The sequence below is a fragment of the Botrytis sinoallii genome (assembly GCF_014898435.1).
Source record: "Botrytis sinoallii strain Bc 23 chromosome Unknown BSIN_007, whole genome shotgun sequence".
NCBI lineage: Eukaryota > Fungi > Ascomycota > Leotiomycetes > Helotiales > Sclerotiniaceae > Botrytis > Botrytis sinoallii.
This window is the reverse complement of record NW_024066034.1, coordinates 485115-508819: the sequence shown is the minus strand read 5'-3', so window position 1 is coordinate 508819 and position 23705 is coordinate 485115. Positions and strand designations below refer to the sequence as shown.

The following is a 23705-nucleotide window of genomic DNA, read 5'->3' as shown; positions in this document are numbered from 1 at the left end:
AACACAATAGACTCGGGCTTTATCCTCTGAATCCTCTCACAGAAACTCCAATTTTAGAACCCTGAATATGTTAATTCAAACCCTTGATTAATCTGTTTCGTGTCAATACTTTGTAACCCGAGGAGTCGTGAACTAATAGGCTCTTCTAGCGGCCGACTGGTTTCTTCAACTCTGTGTCTCACAAGTTGTCTTAAACATCCGCAGCAGTCGGTCCATATCCAGGAGCTGTGTTTCAATCCTTCTACTTAGAAATTGTGGTTTACTATCCATACGTCCATGTATTCCACATGTATTTTCACATCGAAAGCCACATAGATGGGCGAATTGATAATGTTGAACAAACAGGGTTTTCGTATGCAAGATGAATTTCGTCAAAATCATCAGAACTAAGCTCAAGGGTATATACATATATAAACAAGCTATTCGTTAAGGTCCATCTCTGCACGAGTTGATCTCTTCATTCCTTCACACCCCAACTACCCACAATCGCCATGGCTTTTTCATCACCATTCTCTACTCTACCATCATTTAGTACACCCGCCAAGCATTTCCAAGGATCTCTTCCTCCACCCCATTTCAAAACTTCTTCTTTCATCTTCTCGCCATTGTCTCTGTGGGTGCTACCGCCGTCTTCTCCGTCCTTGAATACCACTTGCCAGATTCTCCTTGCGAGGACCCGGTCGAAAAGATAACTATAGTACGTACTACCGTATCCGAAGAGATGTCCGAAGAAACCCTGCCAGCATGTTCCGGGGGGATCAACTGGGAGAGCACCGTGTTTTTCTTGGAGAGAATGATATATTGCTGTCGAGTTGAAAGACGGAGAGAGAGGGAGGTCAGAATGGTATGCTAAATCGAGCATAGAGAGGATAATTTGATTTTCAGTATCAGAGCCCTCGAAACGTTTGTCTAATGCTAGTTTTTCAGCTACCATTTCATATGGAAGGGGTTGGTCGGTTTCATAATGGCGCGCGAATAAAGAAAGAACAGATGGGTCTGCTGCGAAATGTTCCATGAGAACTGAAGGCAACTCTGCGAAGTCGGTTGCGCAACGAGTTCCTGAAACATTTTGAAGAGATGTTCGCCCGAGAATGGAATGAATGGCATGGCCCATCTCGTGGAAGAGAGTTTGCACCTCATTAAAACTGAGAAGTGCAGGGCGGGATGACTTTCCGGACATTGTGACGAAATCACAAATGAGGGCTATGGTTGGCAATTGCTTGAGGACTCCCGAAGCTCTTGAGGTGGCCATACCATCATTAGCAGCTTCTTCGTCAGTTTCGAACAAGCCATTTTGAGACAATGATGAAGCTTCTTCGAGCTCAGGCGTTGTAATCTCTCGAGAACAGCGAAGGGTGAAGTGCGCGGGATTCGGGGACTTTCCGGGACGGGAAAACAGATCACAGTAAAGTACAGCAACGTGACCATCGGTTTCAGAGATTACGTCTAGTCTTCGAACGTCTGAGTTCCATGTTTCTCCTGGCATTGTCTCATGTGGAGCAAGTCTAACACCGTAGAGACGTGTAAATAGCCTAGAAAGTCCTTGCATGACTGTACCAAGCGAGAAATATGCTGAAAGAAAATCGGAATTGCGAGAGTGCGAACGCACCGAAGCCAAAATCTGTGACATGTAATAATCTTTATCCCATGGCTGCAAACCTGGAGAAGAGCCATGCGAGTTCGAAATCTTAAACTTGAGGAGCTCGGAAACTTCTCCTTTTACAATCTGATTGTTATCCTTTGCCAGTGCTTCCAAGAATTGTGATACAGATGCTGGACTTTTGGCCATTTTGTCTCCTAGGGCTAGGTGAGAATAACTTTCGTACCTAGAGAGTTTGGCCAGCTCTGCTCTTTTACGCATGAGCTCCTCCAGTTTGTATACTGTATTTCTCGAAGCTGTGCGAGTAGCCATGAATATCTCTTTTCTAACTTCTTCATTCTGGACTGATCTAATAGCTGCTGCTGCTGCACCACCAATGGTTGGAATTTTAGTCTGTCCCCATGTCGTGTATTGCCTCACCAGTACTGGATCCATTCCCTTCAACTTACTACTTTCAAAAGTCAAGTAAGGTTTTGCGGGTGTCATATAATCAACAAATTCAGGACCAATTTCACTAATTTGTTGCGAGAGAGCTACAAACCTTTCTCGCTGGGCCCGAGGTAGATCAATGGCTGACTTTGCAAAGTCTTTCCTTAGAATATCTGCGACCACCACTTCTTCCTCTGTCCACCCTGCTACAATCTCTGGTGTTCCCATGGCGATCTCAAGTTGCTTATCCAGCCCAGTGGTTGTATTCAAGATGTTCATGTATTCAAACATTTTTGCGTAGGCTCTTGATGCAGCTGCTTGTATGGCTGCATTCGGATGTGTAGCTCGAACAAAATCCGACAAGTCGATGACTCGGCACAACAGGTCACTAAGACGATCTAGTTCTCTAGCAACATGTCTGTATTCTTCAATTGTCGAAGCCTTCAAGACTTTATCCACAATTCTTTGTGCCTTTCGCAAACTTGTGTTCGCAAAAATTTCGAAACCTTGGGGGTTGACAAGGTACCGATTCTGAAAAAGTCCAACAGCCGGTCTATTGTAACTTTGTTTCGAGGATTGGGAGAATTCAGCCCAAAAATTTGGGGAGTCAAAGATCTGCCGTAGCGTTCTGTCATCATGTTTTGCGCCTGGAGCAGAGTTGTCGACAGGTACAGGTCGAGATTCGCGGTATTGTGAAGAAGCTGTTGCAAGTCTTCGGCGTGATTGAATTTGTCTCCTAACGCACCGAGAACAAACCCACGGCCTGGGCGTAGTTGCTTTCAACATACTCCAGGGCACGTTCATCCGAACTGTCAATGGCACGAAAGTTGGTTATTGGAAGACGATAACATAGTATGTAATGCGGAGAATAGTACTTGGGTAGGTAGGTACCTTGGTAGCTTCATAAATTATGCACATACATTGGATGAGAATAATTACGTCAGCATGTTTGCATAAAAAATCACACGAACGGAACCTTGAAGTTAACGAAGCTTTAACGACCGCGGAATTCGATCCCAATACATATCAATTGTAGGATCAAGTCAATTGAGCAATGGCTTCCAGAGTATTCCTGCGGCAGGTCAGTATAATCAAATACGCAAAATTATACTTAGCTAACAACTCGAAGCGCATTGCGCCTGTAGCAACTGGCGCAGCCTTAATCGGAATGGCTCTCTATCCTCAGAGAGCATTACATGCCGAAGCACCAGATGTACGGAACAGCGTTTAAACCCACTCACATTTCTTTCACTAACCATCGCATGATTATAGGGAAGAAAACCCATCTATGATGACTTCGAGGAGCTCCCTCCCACATCCGCTCCAACTCTCCCATCATCCAAATCTCCAAGCCCCGCGTCGGAGGAAATATCAAGGAAACACACTGGTCCAACTCCTACCGACAGGCTCGCTGTACAAATAGGAAAGAGTCGATTATTTCTCTATGCACATGTCGTCGCTGCCGAAAACAAATTGAACTCCATGATGGACTCTGCCCTCAACCTTGAATCCAGTTTCACATCTACAATTGCTTCACTTGCACCATCCCAACAATCTGGGGAGAAGTTAATGCCCGGAGCTATCTACGTTTTGGTTGCTGCTATGACTGGTTCAATTATATCACGAAACAGAAACATCGTGCTGAGAGCTGCTGTGCCATTCGCAGTCGGAATTGGAGCAGGATGGGTTGTTCTTCCAGTAACGATGAGAAATGTTGCCAATTTGGCATGGGAATATGAGAGAAGATTTCCAGTGGTTGCGGACACACATATCAGGACAAGGGAGAGCATAGAGAACGCATGGAGAATGGCACGGGTGCATTCAAAGCAAGCAATCTCAATAGTCGATGGCAAGGTCACCGAAGGAAGAGAAAAGGTAGAGGACTGGGTCAAGAAAGGAAAATAGAGGAGCTGGCTGAGGCTGTATGATTGTTTCGGATCTGACAAAAGCAAAAGCACTGCTGTCCTTGCACACAATCCTTAATAAAAAATTCGTTCCATGCTACAGCCCGAATCCGTCGAGTTTTGGCTGTAATACCATTTGATCGAGGCTATCATCTTTGGGACATCAGGTTTCTCCATCAATCTACTTCAATCTACTTTCTACTTCGCACGCGTGTTTTTGTGATATCACTAATAGTGTACGACTGAAGTTGAGGTCACACATCCATGGCTTTTTTTGTTCCAAGACTGCAATATAATCCAGGAAGCATCTCTGGTGCTATGAAATTATGGATGTCAAGCTCTGATTTCGCTTCGCTTCAATCTCGCTCATCGTTCAGGCGCCCCCTCGCCTTAAAGGTTCAGTTTAGTTCCATACTTGCTGTCGACTATGTCTTTCCCACGTCGCGCTCTCGACATTTATTGGATTTTTGCGTGATAAAGTTAGAGCATCAAGGGTAAAGCTTGCTTGCAATCAAATACAAAAATTAAGTCATTCGATTGCTGAAATGTTTCATCGTTTTCTCGGTAGGAAATAGTACTATCTCTGAGTCCACGGACAAGATCATATTCTATCACCTTTACAAGACTGTGTAGTAGATAATGCCATTCTAGAAGATATAACATAATTGGAGGAAGGATGAAGAAAGAAAATATGCCATAAGCCCTCACACCTTGGCAAATAATTGTATGTAATCTACAATCGGATCTGGCTGAGAAATTATTTAGAGTGCAGGGCGAAGAGAAGATCGTAGAAGGGCTTCATAGATGAGGTGTTGATACACGAACTGCTTCCTTCTTTGAATCTATTTGTTGCTAACAGCAGTCTCAAGGAAGGTTAGCTTACATAATATATACACGTGATATGGTCGGTACCCCGCCAAAATTATCCCCCGCCGAAGATGAGTCAAAGTATCCCCTTCTTGAGTCTCGCGTCTATTTACTTTTCAACAATTTACTTTCAGCAACGTCACAACATGGCTTCCGGCATGAGTCCAGAGGAATCAATTGTCTTGATCAAGGCAAACCTTGCCGAGGTTCTCGACGGAGATATTATCGACAATGTCATCCTCAAGGAGAAGCGTCCTCTCAAAGTTTACTGGGGAACTGCAACGACTGGCAGACCTCATTGTGGATACTTCGTACCAATGATTAAGATAGCAGAGTTACTGAGGGCGGGTTGTAATGTTAAGGTTCTCCTCGCAGATATCCACGGTTACTTGGACAATATGAAAGCACCTCTCGAACTCGTCGAATACCGCGCCAAGTACTACGAACGAGTAATCAAATCAGCTTTGAGAGCGGTTGGCGTTGATTTGAGTCGTCTGGAATTTGTGCTAGGAAGCTCCTACCAACTTGACAAGGAATATACAATGGACCGATTTAAGTTGGAGGGTATCACCAGAATTAACGTCGCCCAAAAGGCTGGTGCCGAAGTCGTTAAGCAAACGGATGATCCAACACTTGGTGGCTTAATTTACCCTCTCATGCAGGCTCTAGACGAACAATATCTCGACGTTGATGCACAATTCGGTGGTGTTGATCAAAGGAAAATCTTCACCTTCGCAAAGGAAAATCTGCCAAAGATTAATTACAAAGTCAGAGCACATTTAATGAACACAATGGTTCCTGGTCTAGGAGAGGCTGCGAAGATGAGCTCTAGTGATGCGGACTCGAAGATTGACCTGATCGATGGCCCAGAGGCTGTTGAGAAGAAATTAAAGAAGGCTAAGTGCACGCCAAAGGAAGTTGAAGGTAATGGTGTCATCGCTTTCGTCGAGCATGTTATTTTCCGCGCTCTCGCTCTGAAGAACGGAGGCACTTCAAGATTTGTTGTTGAGAGAAGAGATCAGGAGCCGTTGATCTACGAGTCTGTGGAGAAGTTGAAGGAAGATTACATAGCAGATATTGTGAGTAGACTTGTGGGCACAGTTCTTGTTGGCCAGTCACTGATATCAAGCGCAGCTCACCCCTCAACTTATTAAACAAAGTCTCACCGCCCACCTCAACGATATTTTAAAACCAATTAGAGAGGAATTCGAAGCATCTCCAGAATGGCAAGCAATCGAAGTACAAGCTTACCCTCCAGAACAAGGTTTGTATTAGTCTCTTTCTCGTATAGATACTTGAGCTAACTCTGTACCAGGTCCAGTCAAGGTCAAGAAGGCAAAGAAAGAAATTGATCCAGCAAGAAAAGCCGCGGCGTTAGCAGCAAGGAAAAATGTCGTTGCACAGCCAGATGGACATGTTGAAGGAAAAGATGCCCAAAAAGTCACCGTTGGATCAAGCACGGAAGAAACATTGGAGAAATTGAAGATTGCTTCGGAGTCATAAATAGAATTATAATATACCCTCAAGCGTTTGGTTGCTTCTGTAAGCACCTGTTTCTCTCATGAATTCTTCTTTTGTCTTTGTTCTAACCTTCGAAGCGTACTCGGTACCCTTGTCCAATTCTTGTATGTACAGTTTCCTACCGGCATGGTGTCAAGGATTCAAGACTGTGTGGCAACACGACTTGCACTCATTCCCTGGGGGCTTGGAACATCAATATAACGAATAGTATCTGCCATCCACAAAGCTGCATGGAATTGTTACCAATAATCATCCTAAACAGGACGTTGAGGCCCACATGACACGTAGTGTCCCAAACCTTGAATGCTCATCGGTTCAAGAGTGCAGAGACTCTCCTCAGCTTATGTCTTCTCACTCAGGGGTCTGAATTCATCGGACCCTTCTATCCTTTTCGTGTCTTTTTGTTTTATTTATGACTTCATATACCTTGGGTTAAATTCTTTCTTGTTCGATATTTTCATGGCTCTATATACAGGTGGAATTGTAATCTTTCGTGCTGATATTTTCTCTTTAAAATCTCATATTTTCCTCAATTCTATCTGGTATCCTCGTCCTCATGAATTCCCCTCGGACTCAATAACCCTTTTCGCTTCCATTCTTCACTTGCATCACTGATTCCAGCATCAGTTAACTGGAGCCTCCGAGCCTCTCACGATTAATATACCCAGGCCGAGAAATTCTGCGTAATTGCTTGCTTTGGCTACTCATATTCGCCTTTCGGATTGGGCTGGTTATGCCACTTGCATTTCCCTGAAGCTTATATGTATACTAATCTCCATATATGTGCATTCTCTGCAATTTTTCGGCACTTATAACGATTTAGACCTTTCCTAAGATGATTAGCCCTTACATCTTCCAATTTCAAAACAACATGGAACTAGAAGATTCTTGGTGGCTCGTTCCTTCATGTAACAGCAATGAATTGGAAGTATAGATAGCCCACAGCTTCAATAATTAACAGCTTGTCGCAAATCAGCAGTCTATCTCGACAATTCCTGCCGAAATCTGCGTTCAAACATAGATCTTGCAGCTCTAGCTTCTTCATCGTGAGATGTCTTGACATCTTTACAGTATGAGTATGGAATCGCTAGCTATCCATGCTCTGAGACCTTCCACCAATATTCCCCACCAAGCAAACTTTCAAATGATACTGATGCTCTTGCTTCAAATATATGGTGTACCGACCCATGATAGCGCATCGGAATCTTTCAATAATTGGCTCGGTAAGACAAGTATGCAGCAATGTTATACAGTACAGAAAGATGGTGATTCAACGCTCTCGTGTGGTGGTTCTCGAAGTATAAGCCACTTTCAGGTAACCTCTCTTTGCCTGTTCTTGTGTGATTTGATCGCACCAAGTGGTAGATCTTGCACCAAATCAAGATCTATAATCGTATCTATAGAATGCCATGTCAACAAGGTCACCTTTACGTTGCTATTGCTACACGGGGGCACCCACTTAAGCACCATCGTGTGATCTTAGTAGCCCTGGGTCTCTCCAAGCCTTGAAGTCATTACGCTTTTTCCAATTCTTTCAAGGAAGAACACTCCAGGACAGTTTCGAGATCTACGATGACGTCTGACAGTCCAATGAACGAAGACACTGAGAATCATTGCGAGTATCAGTGCCCAAGGAACAAATCCTAGCATTATGAGATTTGAATTTATTCCCAATCCAAAACCTATTGTGGTGGCCGTTAAAATGGCGAATACAAGAATAAGCGACTGGCATCTATCTTGCCCCTGGCGTCGATGCGTGAACGAAGAAATCGAACAACCCAGAAGGATACACGATGCGAGTAAGGATAATGCATACGGATCCAACATTAAACCAAGACTTCCCGAATTGAAGGTATAGCCCATAGGTTTAGTATTCGAGTTCATCTGCGGTTGAATGTTAGCCGTGATCTAGGTCTAGATTTGGGGGTGCGAACTCGTTCTTTCTCATGATAAAGAGTATATCTTGTAGTCACTGTTGCAGATATCATTGCAATCAATGGTTCGAAGATCGCTCCCAAGTCGCGGACTGGATAATATGCAGAAAGGTATTCAGGGAGTGGTTGTTCGTCTGTTGGTCTTATTTTTGACGCTCGACATACTCCAGAACGACATTTGAATAGCCGGTAGGAACTTTCACTTTCGATGTCATTTATAGCCATATTATCAGTAATTGTTCTGATTTAAAATCCTTATAGCTTTTTGTTCAAGGACGGCTGATTTTGAACATCTTTATCTACTCAAGACTGAAAAGCGATACCCAAGTACAAATATATCTGTGATCAGATCGTAGCCTTAACAAAGTCATTGGCGCCCATCGGGCGGAGGATCCTTGAAATCTTCGAATCAAGAGTCTAGTAAAATATCCTCGTCATGGTGTATTTGACAAATGCGCTGACCGAAATGCCTGCAACTGGAGAGTATTAACATTTGTCAACCATACGAGATATCCCGATTCCAAGCCATTGGGCTCCAAGGGTACTATAGGCTTTCGGCAAGGCTGATACCCAACCTGCAGTCATCCGAAACTGGTCACCGAATCTTGATCGTCAGCCTATCATTACGAACATCCACGATTGTCAGTAAGCGAGGCTGATTTTGCGAACCAAGACAAACCTTCTATCTCAGTTTCTTCACACCGAATAGAAGGTCTAGTCTAGATGCATTCATGCCTGAAATCAGCCTACCCCCACTCTGAGATGTTATGTCTATGGTCGAGTATTCTGATTTCGCGGGGAATAAAAGGCTTCTCCAGATCCACTCTATCTACTTGCTCTTTCTTATTGTTCGATTTTCGATCTCAACTGTATGTAAAGAATTTAACCTGATTTGCGTTATTGAATCTTTTCATTTATTGTATACTTCAAACAACATCAAATTAATCATGACTGCCAAATTTAATCTACTTGTCACACCGACGCAAGAGCGCAGACCTGTCCGACACGATGTCAATGAAGACAAAAAGTCTGAGAAACTTAGAACGATGTACTTGTACACTATGATGTTTCTCTCGATAGCTTCTCCCATTCTTCATGAATCTTCCCTCATTGCTTGGCTTATGTAAGTGAATCGAAATATTTTATCAATTGACCATATACTAACACGGCTCTAGCAATATTCTTTGCACTGTCGCTCTCATGGTAGCTGTCGTTCGGTCACATCCTGAAGAAATTAAAAAGTACTCCGTAAAGGGCCCCCCAATACAAGAATTATTTTCTGACTTTTTCTTGATAGGTTTGGCCCTGTGGTATTGCCGACAGCCAGCTTATTCTTGGTAATGATAGTGTTCACAAGTCGTGTATCGCTACTAGAAATTATGCCTTGGATACCATTTGCCTTTTCCATGTGGCTTTTGATCACCGTTTACTCTTGCCCAGCGACGGTATCACTGGTTCAAGAAGTCCTCAGAGGAGCCAGGCTGGATTCACCAAAACATGGCCATTATATCCAAAACTTTATCTGGGATGTCGAGGAAGGCCAGGACCAAGCCCCAAGCTTTGGTTTTAATCAAAAGGAGCCCCTGAAACGTGTATCGCAGTCTACTATGGATCACGAGGTTGCATTCATGGGTCGTCCTACTTCAATCATAAGCACAACTCCCAGTGATATTGATTTAGATGAAGGTAATGCGACCGCAAGGTTGGTAGGCGCCAGACTTCTGTCCCACTTTCGAGAGGATAATCGTGAATCCATTCAATTCCTGGATAACTTGAGGTTCCACTCACAGGATAATCTCACAAACTCCCTGGAGGCTTCAGATGATTCGTTGATAGGCCACCACTCAAAAATCGGGTCGGAATTCAGCGACCACATATAATGAACAATCCGTTTATATGCAGCAAGAGGTTACCAGAGCTCACTATGTCAGTTTGTCCAGATTCTCTACTGCCGAATTCAGCCCTAAAGCCCCAGAGCTGTGGATGTCCTGAGATATATACGTTTTTCAGTTGGATTCCAAGCCGATAGAAACATTCTGCAAATGGATCCACATTCCATAGATTTCTCGGATGCATATTTCCATGTGCAGTATTTCTTTTGTTCTTTTGTGCTTTATACCATGGGACCACTATAACTTTACCCCTGGAAATTCGAACGTCGTGCTCTTTTCCGGAGTTTTTATCCACAAGGACATGACTGCCCCAAAATCGGAACCCAGACCATCTTACACTTCATCACGCCTGCGTCCGAGATCAATTCCAACCAAGGAGCCACTTGCGACCAGGAATATACCCCGAGGATGTTTCTTGGCCGGGAATAGATGAGAATTGCAAATATTGAGCTTAGAAAGTGATGACAAAGACCTACTATAACCATTAGTATGGCAGTCATTCAGTTCATATATTTGTTGCTTCTTAACCTGTCCCATGGAAATCCCATCCCAAGGTGTCAATGGACTCACGATCTCACCGTTAAAGCCCACCGACAATCGCCTCCTCTCACCATTGACCTCAATTTGTACACATCATAGTCTAATCCAGATGCTGTATATATGATATAGGAACCAAACCCGCCAACCAAAATATGTGTCTTCTCTTTCGAATTTTCTGATGTGATTGTGTTACATCACTAACCACAAACATCCGAAATATGTCTTTCGAGGAAACATATACTTCAAGGTGGCGCTTTGAAGCAGTGCTCTCTGATGAGGCTCTGAACGGCCAATATTTTTCTCACGGTGACTGATCTGTCATATCTGACCGTAGCTTTTACTCAAACAGTAAGCTTTGGTCGGCGCATGGGAATATGGTGGAACAGAATAGGAACTTTTGGGGGTTCGTGTGTTAGCGTTACCGCTTAAGGTTGGTATGCGGAGAGAGGTTGGAATTTGTGAAAAGGGCTTCAATTGTGTTCATTGGGGAGGGTCTTTGGACGCAGAAATACAGCACAGAAAGTACTGTGCAAATGGAAAAACGGGCGATGTTCTGATATTTTCTTGTGTTTCCTTTTTAGTTCGACGCGGCAAAGCACAGTTCCTGGCGGCAAAACTCGACGCATTATAGCTTCATTGGTTCAATATACCTAAGCATAGATGGACATGCGGAGAAGATGGCGGGGGGGCAATAGATACTACTATTTCCTATTCATGTTGCATCGAACTCGCAGGCGATTCGGGGAGGAACCTTTTTGAGCCTATCATCAATCAATGGGTTGTTAGATCACATGGTGCATGTTGGTTAGCCTTGGTAGTAGCATTCTTGGACTTTGTAAATGTCATCACCCGAAATTTGATTGTTTCTCGGGTCACCCGTCACGCCAGTTTTCCTCTGATATGGTATCCGAAACGTAGAATACATGGATCATAGTTTAGATAGATTGACCGAGGAAGGAGTTGTCCATCATACATCTTTCTTCATTCTACGGAGACTGTAGGTACAAAGCAAATATTGACTTTCTACTGCAAATGAAATCATATGAGACACCCAGAAATCGAAATAGACACTTCCACCTCGTTGTAACGTCATTGGGTATAGCACCAAGACAATTCCAAACTCCAATCACTCATTTATAGATACTACCTACTTATATCATATCACATCAGGTGAGCTAGGTAAAGGACTACCAGGTTCATACAAACATAGTGTCACAATCGATTGAACCTTTGAAGACAGTTTAATAAGATGTAGATTCATAGATAATCATTCATTCCTTTCCAGAGGGAATTATACTTGCGAAACGCCATTACTAACTCTGATATTTCTCTCCTTCCGAAAACTTGAGTTTAGAAGATAAACTATCCCCCCTCCATGGAATGCAAAGTGAGCCCGCCAACTTGTACCTCATCTTGACCCAATAATCTTATTTGTTCCCAGCCACAATCCAAGCATAGAATAGCAATCCTCTCTAATAGATAGCGCCGATCTCTTGTTCTTTGGCTCGAGACTCAAGGTAATGATTTCGGTCTGTTTTCGGTGTTTGAGGACGCAAAACATCAGGTAGGAGTGCCGCTGTGATCTTTGGCTCCCATTCGATTCTGAACTCGGCGAGTTTTCTGGCATTTTCTTTGCCATCATTGTTTTCCGGATTAATCGAACTGATTTCAGCGCGAAACCCCTTAGTCACTTTGAGCGCTCGAGTCTCGGTCAAGACTTTCATCACACCTTCCCCTGCAGCGAGGTCAACAATAGAGCTCTTCGGACCGCCAATACTTAGCGTGAAATAATCCAAGTTCAAATTTTGTGAAACCACTTCCATGAAATTCTGAAAAAAAGTCGCCTGCGTGCCATGTAAACCTTCATTCATAATGTAATCCCATTCATCCTCAACACATGTATCATCCCAATGTTCAACGAGTTGAAAAACAGAGACTACGAGCTCCCTGATTCCTTTCGTTATTCCTGTACTTGCTTCCAAGAATTGACCTAATACCAAAACTTTCTTATCACCCCTACAGTAAATCTTAGATCTCTCCCATATTATAGAACCCAGCTCCAACCTGAATTGCCTACTAACATTTGCCAATTGTCGAAACCAATCAAGGTACTTCCAATCAACCATTTCCTGAGATTTATACTCATTATTGTTTAAGGACTCTTCTACATCAACAACCTGCAAATGATTTTCATTTCTGTTCGGGTGATCTTTGAAGGTCCACACAAGATCATTTGCGTCCTTGACAAATTCCGTATACAGTTTCGCTTTTTCCTCTGGCGAAAAGTGAGGTTTTGAGGGATACTCTTTCTTCAAGAATTCTTCAAATCCCGTTGAGTAACACGACCGGTAGTGCACTATCCACGGATCATAGCGCCCGAGAGCAATATGTTTGACATGAGCCTTCAATTTAGGGTCAAAATAGAGAAATGTAGAGGCGATCAATTGAAATATGATTTTTCGCACTTCGGCAGGCAAATCCATAAATCTGAACGGAGCTAGTCTAGGAATCAATTAGCTACAAGCACTTCAAACTGAAAGTCACCTTACTTCTGATAGGCAACAATTCTGTCACCCATTTCACCAGACTTATCATATGCCGTTCCAAGTTTAGCGCTTCGTATTTCTTTGATTCTTTCCCTGCGATGATTATAGGAAGCGAAGTAGAAATCTCCGTAGTAATTAAATCATAGGGAACTTTGCTCTTATATTGAAGAGGCCTTGGACCATGGCTAATCACGGGTATGAGTGCTAAGAAAAGAAAAACTTGATTAGAAGGTTCTATCAAAGCAAAGGCTGAACTAGTAACTCACTTTCTTCTCCGCCCTCTGCTGGCGTCTTTGCGACCGCGGACTCTTGCTTCTTTGTAATCTCCGTGTCCATGGTTGCGTAGTTGTTATTGATGGATGTAATAAGAGGATTTTGAAGAACAAGTTGAACGGTCTTCGAAGGACTTAATACTTAGGTCGCTCAGGCGCTTCACAATAAGACAGTCATCGCTTGCAGGTGGGTAATACAAAGGTCGAGTGAATTCTGAAAAACGGAGCATAATCTTGATCATCACACAAAAGACCATGAGATTCATTTTAGCCAATGAATATTTCACCTTGTACTAAACGTGCACTATAACCTTTCGATCTTTCCTGCGTGTTTAACGGATCCAGTGAGACACTCTTTCCTTGTGGTACTACAGAGACTTTAGAAAGCTGCAGTACCTCTCAGTCCATGAGCAAGGAGATATAAATCCTTGGAGCTCTCCAGTTTTGCAAAGAGAATCAGTTAGGATGCATTGTCAGAGTTCTTCAATGAACCTACGATGATGTGCGCGGGCTCTATGACATCTTTTCACTTGACTATGTTGTGTGGAGTCATTAATTTGAAGGTTACGTGTGATTCTTTAACATTATGTTGGCATGAATTGTATACGGAGTTATATTGGTGGTCATAAAGTTCGTCTATAAATATTTTGAGTGAATGACAAACCTCATGCGCATCGATTCTTCAGTTTATGATATTGTCAAACAAGTCTCTACACATGAACAGAGGTAACTGTAGGTGAATCTAAATGCTATACTAAATCGTAAGATCAAGAACATTGTTCTTTGGTTTAATCTGACTTACTACCTCGACTCTCCTAGTAACATTACCCAGAAAATAGAAACATACCTCAAATACTTGCCAGAAGATCTTAAAGTTGATGTGTTTATTTTTGCGATCCACAGTGTTGATTGACGTTTCACTGAAATAGCAGAGAAAGAGGAAGAATTAGGTCACCCGAGACTAATCTTGGAGATTCCTGTCACCAAATCCTTTGAAGCTTTCATGGGCAAATTGTGGTTTGACGAATTCTTTACTGTTGGCCATCTCTACAATGTTGGATAATGGGCATCTATTACTGGAAGTGAGAATTCTGTACTTAGAATAGCGGAATATCTTCGCCCATATACACTTTATATCCACAAGCCAAACAACGAAATTGAAATGTATATGGCTAGCCGAGTTGTGTCAGACAGAGAACGGTGGTGGGATGTAAGGAGGAAATAATTTCCCACACAGCATTGGAGCGAAGAACAGTGAAGTCGCGGAGACGAAAAATCCGATTTGCAATCTCTAGGGATGCTCAAGACAAAATTTTGATGTGTACTTTTGTTGAGTCTGGAAGAGGTATTACGCTTTTGGGGTCTACATTAGCTCAGAGATTTCATGAATTGCAGGCTCATGAGGACTGAGCCAGCATGTATCACTTTCTGGTATCTTCTAATATTGTAATGATAGCTTGGGTCATATGCTATGACGATTACAATTAACAAAATTGCATCTTCACAGGCAGCGAAAATCCCATAATGTGTCACCCTTACTGTCATAATCCTAGAATACTAGCAACAGTCATCAGCTAAAACATGCACGTCATACTCTCTACGTCAGTCAACCAAAATTAACAGCAAAATAAAATTAGTTTATAGATTCTGACAGAACAATCATGGCTATCAATATACTAGATCGCTTGGCACCAGTCTAATGGCTAACTAAAACTCGTTCGTGGCTACGCTAATGTAGAAGCTACTCATACCATTACCACCCTAGGGGATTTCTTTTTGAACTGGACGTTTTCCCCAGGTTTTACTTAAATACCTTTAATTCTCCTTCGTAGAAACATTCTTCAGACGTAAATCACATTGACAGCAATCGACACATTCACAATTACCGTACTTTCTCCAAGAAATATCAAAGCTTTCAATACGATCCTCAATCTTATTTACACACCACATTACCGTATTAATCTCATAACCTCGTTATAATTGCATAACTGCCGTCTAATAACGAATCAAAATGACGGATTCAATGAACATCACCATGGATTGGGTAAGTAATCTCCTCTCTTGAACCAAACATTGTCTCTCGCCTATTCATACACGAAAGTTTCACACATCGCTTATGAACGTATTTCTTTCTCCTACTTGTCCTGACTCGCATTCTCAATAATCCAATTTAACCAATGTTTAGTCACCCGCCGAGTCTCTCTCAGGCGATTTGAATTCCTTGAAGTCGGGCGACTCAACAAAAGTTAGCGACAGGGAAGAAGAGCGAGGCCACAGAGTGGAGAGAAAGGAGCAGCGCAACGCGAAGAGAGGCCGAGATGACAAAAACGAAGGCAGAGAGCACCGTCATAACGTCGTTGATGTCAATGCCCTGCAACCCAAGAAAGGCTCGTCTCTCTTTGCATTAAAACCTACGGCCAAGAGAGGTCGCGATGATGAAGGCAACATGACCTCCAAAGGACAGCAGGACAACGCAGTAGACCAGAGAGCTTCAAAGAGGAAATGCGACAACTCTGCCAAGGATCGTAGGATTCTGAGCAGTGCCTTCTTCGAGCTTGTTGAAAGAGGAGGGGGGGAAATTCGATACGATGTCAAGGAGGACCCGTGGGGGTTGTCCAAAAAGCGTAACGTGGCTCAAAGTTCTTGGGAAATGAGTACGAAGCGATTTGACGAGGAAATGTCCATGCTCGATGCAGCAATGGTTGGAACTTCGTTGAATCAATAGTTATGCCCCCTCGCTGGTGTGGTCTGCTTTCTCTGGGGTGCTATATACCTTGTTATTTAAATTAAATAATCATGTTTCTTCTTCACTGGATGATGTTGAAATCCTCCATTACATGAAGTGCAACCGGAATTCTAACAGGTGATGCAATTAAGGATGATACTGCAATTTTGAATGTGGCACTTGCCTTCTAGGTAGCACATCCCGCGATTGACAAACATTTTTCATTTTCACGATGCGACTGAGTAGATTCTTTGCTTCTTGACATTATCTTCGTGGGTGATAAAACTCGTGAGTGAAGCAATAGTATACACGGCCTCAGGCCTCAGGCCAACCATGCTCCTGCGTCCATGCTAATGACACATTTTAAAGAAATCTTTCCTTCGCTCATTAAATCATGCCGCCATCTTAAACCAGCTCGCTAGTAACATTAGAAAATTCACCCTTCTCCAACTTCGTCTTCCAGAATATTGGGTTGGTATCATTGAATCCGTGCTTAACCCATCCATCTTCCTTGACATGGTACAAATTGATGAAACCTCCAGAATAGGCGTCCCTGTGTGTGGCAGCCAAAATACTTCTTCTTCCCAACTCCAAGGCTGCTTCCTCGCTCAAATCGTATGAGTATTCGGCATCCAACACACCATATGCGAAGGTTTGACCGGATCCAACACAGAAGAGGTTCCCACTCAATCTTGTTCCGTCGGAATCGATGTAGTAAAGTGCGGGTCCTTCTTCCTTGGTAACACCGGCACACATAGTTCCCATGGACAATCCCATACCCTTGTATCTATAAACGAGGTTTGCAAGAATCTTAGAAGCAGCTGCGACGGAAATGCGGCGTTTGTGACGAAGTTCGTGAAGTCTGCATTGCATACCAAGATATGCGAGCCAGTATTGACAATCCTAGGTTTCAAATCTCAGTCACGACCAGTGAAACGATCAGATCAGTGATGAATTTAATAACTTACAGCAGCACCACCAGCCATTGTGCCCAATAAGCAGTTGTTAATCTCAATGACCTTCTTAACAGTCTGACTTGCGATCCAGTTGCCTGCCGTTGCTCTTGAATCTGTCGCTACAATAATTCCACCTTGAAATCTGAATGCTAAAGTTGTGGTACCGTGTGCGATCTTGATGGGACAGTTTGGGTTCGCATGGTCATCGGTAGCTGCTCGGAGCCAAGCAGATGGCTAAAGATGGATTGATTAGCATTTTGCATATTAATGTTTTATAGTGAACAGAACCCCGAGCCTGTGAATAGATAATCGCAAGGCTAACGTACATGTGCGACAGGAGGCATGGCGAATTTCAAAGATAAGCCAGGAGCTGGTTGGTATAACTCCATCTGGTCTTCTTGAGGTGCTTCCTGCTCGTAAGCAGGTGTGCTGTATTGTGATACCAGAGAATCCATTTTCAAAGGTCAAATTGGAGTTTGAGGTTTAAAAAGTTCAGCGGAAGCAGAGTTGTAGGATTGACGTCGCTGATGGATTTAATGTTGATGTTGTATACCCAGTTACTAGGTATTGAATAATGGTAGCTTACTAGGCAGCTTGAGTTTCGCGTCAGCGGGCGGTAAATGCTCGTTTTGCCGGGCCTTACTTAATACAGACTAGCGCCATCAGTCAACTGTATCTTATCGAGGTAATCTTTCGATATCAATATAAAGTTTTCCCAGCTGCATACAGAGGACAAGCCTCACAATTGTTGTATTGCTTTTACTGTCTTTCTTGGACAAGAAACTTCTGTCAAAGGAGTATTTCAATTCCTCTTTTCTTCCTCTATCGCCCGATAACCTTACCGTGGCGCGGTATCATGACTCGGAACTGTGACTTCCGCACGAATGTACACACAAGATGCGTCAGGAGCTCAATATTAAGTGCGAACAAGATGGGGAAACACAGGTTAACCTCACGTTATCACAACTTTTATCGTGCAAAGAAGTCGCAGGTACTAATTAGTATTGTGTCCTGTACACTCTCGAACAGGAACACGAGAAGAGGACTTTCGACTTGGACCCCACTGGTACATCTACCTACCTCTCTTCCACGCTGATTTGCTGGTCAGTCTCAACCATATACTTAAGTATAAGATCTCTTAACCATATATCTGGGTGTATGATCAGCTGAATGTCGAGCTCAGCTCTATAAGCCGTGGAAGTTTCGAATGCAGTAAGGTGAGGCATAATTAGATATATCTTATGCATCAAACGGGATACATGTGAAGACTTTTATGCTCTATCATTGGCATGCTCTTTTACTTCCTTTTGGCCATCCATGTTCACTCGAGTTGCGAAGTTCACAACATCCTGCAGTCGAAGACGTTCAGAGATATCTGTGCATCGCGAGACGGATTGAGCAAAAGGAAATACCAGCCCTGTTGCTTGCGACAAGGATTGATTCGCAAATCTTTACCCTCAAGTTCTCAGCTGTCCAGTGGACAAGCAGTATATCCACCCAGCTCCAAATTTTATCCATGTTCTAGGCTCATTACCGAGATTCATTTAAACAAGATTTATTGGACGGTAAACCTTTGCGATGCAATGTTAATAACGACCACGCTCATTGACATTCTTAATATATATTCATCTCATTGTTCACCGATCTATCCACATATCCTTTGATGTCAATAGGAGGTTACCCTAAATCACTGCATTCAGCCTCCAAATCTACCTTGGTGATTAAAATACGTCAGTTTGTCATATAATCTGTTTCTCAATACTTCACTACGCATCTCTGGGAACATCGCTTCGCTATCACGCTTCCGTGTCTAAAAGCCTCAATCCGAATATTTTCATGAGTGTTCGAACACCATATTGCCTTCAACATAAATCCCTACTTGTTCACCCTGGGTACCTTCACTATCGTGTTCTCGGTCAATTACCGATAACAGATTCATCTGTGCGTCCTTGTACCAGTGTGACGTTATCGTCGAAATTCATCAACACAGATCGGAAATATTGGCGTAGAAGTCGTGTGTCCGTCCCAGATATTATCAGTTCTAGTATCCGATGATAGACTGAAATGTTTTTATACTGATTTATCCATTCCCGTATTTTCAAGCTTATATGTACTGATCTCATCCCTTTCTTTGATGAGACCTAATTCAACATGCTGTCATCCTCAGAACGCAAAAGAATTCGCGAGGTTCGCCGCTACTACAAAAGATCTCCCGATGATCCGCCTATCGCTGGTGAAAGCGCACCGGCCGAGAGTCCCGAGACAGTTCGGTCTGTAGAAAAGGCTAGTAGCCCCAATAGTACACTAACTGCGTTGATGCAATTGATCACGTGGCGTCTTGGTGCATCAAGAGCGATGGTATCTGTTGTTGATGATAATGCACAAGTATTTGTGACTCCTATCAATACTACTTTTGAAGTATACTCACGCCTCTACAGTATTTTCTCGCGGAAGCAACAAAAACACTGGATTTATCAGACTCTTCAAAACATGATCCAGGTGATGATTTATGGATGGGTTGTGGAGGGTAAGATCTCTTGCAGTAATAAGACTTTCGGGACCTTTTCTGACGAGAGCCACGTTTTCCAGAACTATTCGTAGAGAAGCTTTGTGTGCGGTGAGTTTTCCAGACCACCTGTCGCTCACCACTAATAACTTGTGACTAGTACACTATAGAAGTTATCCCTGAACCAAATCATTATGCCTGTTTCAGTGTTCCGGATTTATCGGCCGATCCCAGGTTCTGTAATCTGCCTTATGTTGCAGGCGGACCGAAATTTCGATATTATGCAGGGACACCTTTAATCAGTAACACCGGAATACCAATTGGAAGTGTCTTTGTCATTGATCCAAGGCCACGTGAGCGAGCCACGAGAGCGGAGGTCGATTTCTTGGGAATAATGGCAAAAAACGTCATGGAATACCTTGAAATGAAACGGGAAAGTGTGCAGTTGCGGCGGAACGATGTGATGTCCAAAGGATTGGCCGCTCTAGTTGAGGGTCAAAGCAGGATCCCGCGGCAGTTGCCGACAGATATGGTCGTCAAGTGCCAAGACGCCAACGGCTCTCATTCGGATGAAGCGAAAATGGGTAATACTAACTCAACAAGTAATTTGGTTGCCTTTGACACATCTTTAGTGACGGTCGCCGAGCAGTCGTTGAAAAATATAGTGGGCCCTCCACAAGCACTGGTTGGGGAAAACTTGCTACATGATATCTCACCTAATACATCTATAGATCAATTGGCATTGGCTGATGCCCCAGCGACCCATGATCGAATACTCTCACGAGGTGCCAATCTACTGAGAGAATCTCTCGATGTCGATTATACGATTTTCTTCGATATGAGTATTGGCTTTTCAACCAGTGTCGAAAATGAAGAGAATGGAGATTTTAGATCGCCTGAGGATACATTTTTAGATGATGCAAACAACTTCACCACAACACCCGCCTATATTCCCCAGGACAACGATATCGATTTATTGAATAAATCTGCCCAGCCTTTATCACTTAACAGGCGAAGTAATGAAGCAGGTTCTGCTAAAGTTAGAAGTTTTTCCACATCAACTTGTTCGTCATTGGATGGAGATACACTGTCTTGTACACTCTACAGAGCGCCAAATGAAAAAGATCTACAAAGACTTTCAAGAAGATACCCTAAAGGTAAAGTATGGACATTCAGTGGCTATGATTCTGAATCTTCAGAAGACGATGACTCACCACCATCTAAACAAATGTTCGCTATGCAGCTTCATCAACAAAATCATCGAGTCAGAAAATCTGATCGCAGCATAATGAAGCAGTGCTTTCCAGATGCTCGAGAGGTTCTCTTTGCTCCACTCTCTGAGGCAGGGACTGGATTACCCATAGTGGCATGCTTTGCAGTATCTCTACGGGACATAGCGATTTTCACCTCCGATACTGAAAAGGCATTTGTTCGTGGGTTTCTGAACAGTGTTTCTATTGAGTATAATCGAATATCCATTGCCGCTGCCGATCGTCAAAAAGGAGATTTCATATCAAGCATATCACATGTAAGAAAACCAATCCTATTCATCTGCAAATATTTCTAGTATGATATGTCTTCACAAGAGGTGCTTAAGGTCGAGCCTTCAAATGCGAGCCTCAAAGATTTCAAATTTTTATTTGTTGAATTTACACGCTAGCTAGGATACCCTACAGGTCAATCACGACGGCTACCTGTAAAATCAGTCATTGGTTCATCTAATTTTGCGAATTTAAGCTGATTGATTCTATCGTCAACAGGAATTGAGAAGTCCACTCCACGGAATTCTGGGATCTGCCGGTATTTATATCCTGTCTGGAGCACTCAGTATATATTTTTAACAACTCCAATAGAGCTTTTAAGCGAGACGAATCTTGATAATGGTCAATTTGAATTCTGCTCGACAATAGAAACATGTGGACGAGTCCTTCAAGAAACTCTAATGGATGTTCTTGAATATTCCAAGGTATGAACTCGATTTCCTCCCTTAATTTTATGGTCGAGGAGCCCCTGAATCGTCAGCCCTCCTATCACACAAAGCTAACACGTATAGCTAAACAATTTGATGAAACACAAAAGAGTTAGCGTGAAAACCCCAGGTACGAATGGAAATTCTTCCAATTGCCAGCAAACAAACGGCGAAAGTCTCACGAGCGACGATCTACTTTCTCAACCCCTAGATCTTGCTAGAATGTGTGAAGACTCAGTGGCAATTGTTGCAGTTGCATATATGCACCACAAAACGAATTCGGAACAGCTTCTACACAGAGTAATGCAACCTCCAGGAACGATAGAAACGCAAGAGAATAAAACCCTGTGCAAACCTAACTCTGTCACTGTATCCTTGCACATTTCCTTTGACCATTGGCACTTCTTCTGCTCTCCGGGATCTTTGCAGCGAATCATCATGAATTTGGTCGGTAACAGTCTCAAGTATACATCGGCCGGCTTTATAGATATTTCTTTGGCTGTTGAATCCCCCAAAGATGACAATGCCAAGATATCAAAGAGACCAAATATTGCTACTGATGACTTAGTTGTACTTCGAATCAGTGATAGTGGTAAGGGTATCTCTAGTGAGTTTTTGAAAAGCAAACTCTTTATAGCCTTTTCTCAGGAGTCGTCGTTGGCACCGGGTACTGGTAAGAACTCGACTATTGCTTTAATCTCGTCGATATACTGATGTGCTGTGTAAAGGACTTGGACTTCACATCGTGTATTCTCTCGTGCGGATGTATAACGGAACTATCGATGTTCAAAGTCAAATCGGTCACGGAACAACTGTTACAGTCAAACTACCCCTGAAAAAAGCAGTATCTAATCTAACTTCTATCATACCCTCCGATGCTCTTCTCAAGGACCAAGTCGAAGAATTGAAAAGATTGCTCAAACAATCCAAATATTCCAAGTTCTCAACTCACGGTTTCCGGTCTGGCTCATCTTGTCATCTAAAGAAATCCCTGCACGCCTATCTTACTCAGTGGTTTGGTATGAATCATGAACCTGACGATGATGCTGCTGATATTGCTTTTGTCACTGAAGAAAAAATCGACTTGTTCCTTGCAGAGCTGACGAAAGATGGTGCATCCAAGCCCTCGCTTATAATAGTGGTACGATATGTTCCAAGTCACAGCCATACATCCCAACAGAGCTCGGCTATTGGCATACCCCTTGAAACTCTCACGATACCGTTCGGTCCCTGGAAATTGTTGAAAACATTATGCACCTGTCTATCGCCTAAGCAGATATCACCAAAACCGTCTCCTGTTACCGATCATAAATTCTTCTATACCAGCCCTTTGCCCTCTCCGACCGCTGATATCCGAAAAGAACTTGGGACAACCGTCACCAAACCCGTAGTAGAGGAAGCACTTACTGAAAAGTCAATCAATGTCTCCCAAACTCTATTAAATCCAAGTCGGCCAACGATTCTTTGCGTCGATGATAATCCTATCAACCTTCGCCTCCTCAGAGCGTACTTTCGCAAACTGAATTTCGATATCACGTGCGCGGAAAATGGAGCCGTAGCGTTCGAGAAATATCGACATCAGCCCAATGGTTTTGATCTTGTATTCATGGGTACGTGAAGAACTCTTCTCTTGGCTTTAATTTTGTATCCCCCTTCCACTTCAATATACATGCAAACCAATAATCCACAATTAGCTAATATTCTCACAAACCAAAGATATCAGTATGCCAATATGCGACGGCTACCAATCTACACGACTGATTCGATCGCTCGATAAACTTCAACAAAGTATTAGTCCGACCCCATTACCACCAACTCGTATTGTGGCACTCTCCGCCGCGTATTCAGATGCAGATATGGAGATAGCGAAGGCGGCGGGTGTTGATGATTTCTACACAAAGCCGATGAAGGTTAGTAGATTAGAAACGCTGATGAGGGACTGGGGATACCTGGGTTCATAATCATGGGTCCAATTTGTTGACTCGAGCATAATAAAATTGATATTTGATGGTGGTATTGTGAGGGCAATTTAAAGATTGAATTG

The 23705-nt window shown here is 43.0% G+C and overlaps 9 protein-coding genes across 9 annotated transcripts; 5 read left to right on the top strand and 4 right to left on the bottom strand.

Moving 5' to 3' along the window:
* Positions 1-457: 457 nt before the first annotated feature.
* On the bottom strand, positions 458-2815 carry EAF02_004614 (uncharacterized protein; the record flags this gene model as incomplete). The annotated part of the gene is made up of 1 exon (XM_038900662.1): positions 458-2815. One exon carries the CDS (start codon positions 2813-2815, stop codon positions 458-460), a length of 2358 nt encoding a protein of 785 aa, XP_038759174.1.
* Positions 2816-3083: 268 nt separating this feature from the next.
* On the top strand, positions 3084-3934 carry EAF02_004613 (uncharacterized protein; the record flags this gene model as incomplete). Its single annotated transcript, XM_038900661.1, has 3 exons — positions 3084-3110; positions 3159-3242; positions 3302-3934. 3 exons carry the CDS (start codon positions 3084-3086, stop codon positions 3932-3934), a joined length of 744 nt encoding a protein of 247 aa, XP_038759173.1.
* Positions 3935-4946: 1012 nt separating this feature from the next.
* EAF02_004612 (uncharacterized protein) lies at positions 4947-6303 on the top strand (the record flags this gene model as incomplete). The annotated part of the gene is made up of 3 exons (XM_038900660.1): positions 4947-5879; positions 5935-6064; positions 6116-6303. 3 exons carry the CDS (start codon positions 4947-4949, stop codon positions 6301-6303), a joined length of 1251 nt encoding a protein of 416 aa, XP_038759172.1.
* Positions 6304-7632: 1329 nt separating this feature from the next.
* Positions 7633-8480, bottom strand: EAF02_004611 (uncharacterized protein; the record flags this gene model as incomplete). The annotated part of the gene is made up of 4 exons (XM_038900659.1): positions 7633-7718; positions 7781-7809; positions 8138-8205; positions 8256-8480. 4 exons carry the CDS (start codon positions 8478-8480, stop codon positions 7633-7635), a joined length of 408 nt encoding a protein of 135 aa, XP_038759171.1.
* Positions 8481-9086: 606 nt separating this feature from the next.
* EAF02_004610 (uncharacterized protein) lies at positions 9087-11711 on the top strand. Its single transcript, XM_038900658.1, has 3 exons — positions 9087-9378; positions 9431-9496; positions 9553-11711. The coding sequence occupies exons 1-3, from the start codon at positions 9089-9091 to the stop codon at positions 10133-10135; spliced, it is 939 nt and encodes a 312-aa protein (XP_038759170.1). The 5' UTR covers positions 9087-9088; the 3' UTR covers positions 10136-11711.
* Positions 11712-12159: 448 nt separating this feature from the next.
* EAF02_004609 (uncharacterized protein) lies at positions 12160-13569 on the bottom strand (the record flags this gene model as incomplete). Its single annotated transcript, XM_038900657.1, has 3 exons — positions 12160-13184; positions 13237-13437; positions 13500-13569. The coding sequence occupies 3 exons, from the start codon at positions 13567-13569 to the stop codon at positions 12160-12162; spliced, it is 1296 nt and encodes a 431-aa protein (XP_038759169.1).
* A 1947-nt stretch (positions 13570-15516) lies between these two features.
* On the top strand, positions 15517-16230 carry EAF02_004608 (uncharacterized protein; the record flags this gene model as incomplete). The annotated part of the gene is made up of 2 exons (XM_038900656.1): positions 15517-15549; positions 15691-16230. 2 exons carry the CDS (start codon positions 15517-15519, stop codon positions 16228-16230), a joined length of 573 nt encoding a protein of 190 aa, XP_038759168.1.
* Positions 16231-16383: 153 nt separating this feature from the next.
* Positions 16384-17748, bottom strand: EAF02_004607 (uncharacterized protein). The gene is made up of 3 exons (XM_038900655.1): positions 17513-17748; positions 17199-17420; positions 16384-17133 (listed from the first exon to the last, which is right to left on the bottom strand). The coding sequence occupies exons 1-3, from the start codon at positions 17639-17641 to the stop codon at positions 16636-16638; spliced, it is 849 nt and encodes a 282-aa protein (XP_038759167.1). The 5' UTR covers positions 17642-17748; the 3' UTR covers positions 16384-16635.
* Positions 17749-19337: 1589 nt separating this feature from the next.
* On the top strand, positions 19338-23622 carry EAF02_004606 (uncharacterized protein; the record flags this gene model as incomplete). Its single annotated transcript, XM_038900654.1, has 9 exons — positions 19338-19571; positions 19625-19713; positions 19776-19803; positions 19853-21220; positions 21453-21492; positions 21546-21658; positions 21746-22334; positions 22390-23271; positions 23378-23622. The coding sequence occupies 9 exons, from the start codon at positions 19338-19340 to the stop codon at positions 23620-23622; spliced, it is 3588 nt and encodes a 1195-aa protein (XP_038759166.1).
* Positions 23623-23705: the final 83 nt, after the last annotated feature.

What these genes read in the sequence shown, in the direction of transcription:
- EAF02_004607 (XM_038900655.1), bottom strand. Translation starts at nt 17,641, where the DNA reads ATGGATTCTCTGGTATCACAATACAGCACACCTGCTTACGAGCAGGAA. An exon ending in CCATGCCTCCTGTCGCACAT is followed by an intron (nt 17,421 to 17,512) that starts GTACGTTAGCCT and finishes ATCCATCTTTAG; the next exon opens with CCATCTGCTTGGCTCCGAGC. An exon ending in CAATGGCTGGTGGTGCTGCT is followed by an intron (nt 17,134 to 17,198) that starts GTAAGTTATTAA and finishes TTTGAAACCTAG; the next exon opens with GATTGTCAATACTGGCTCGC.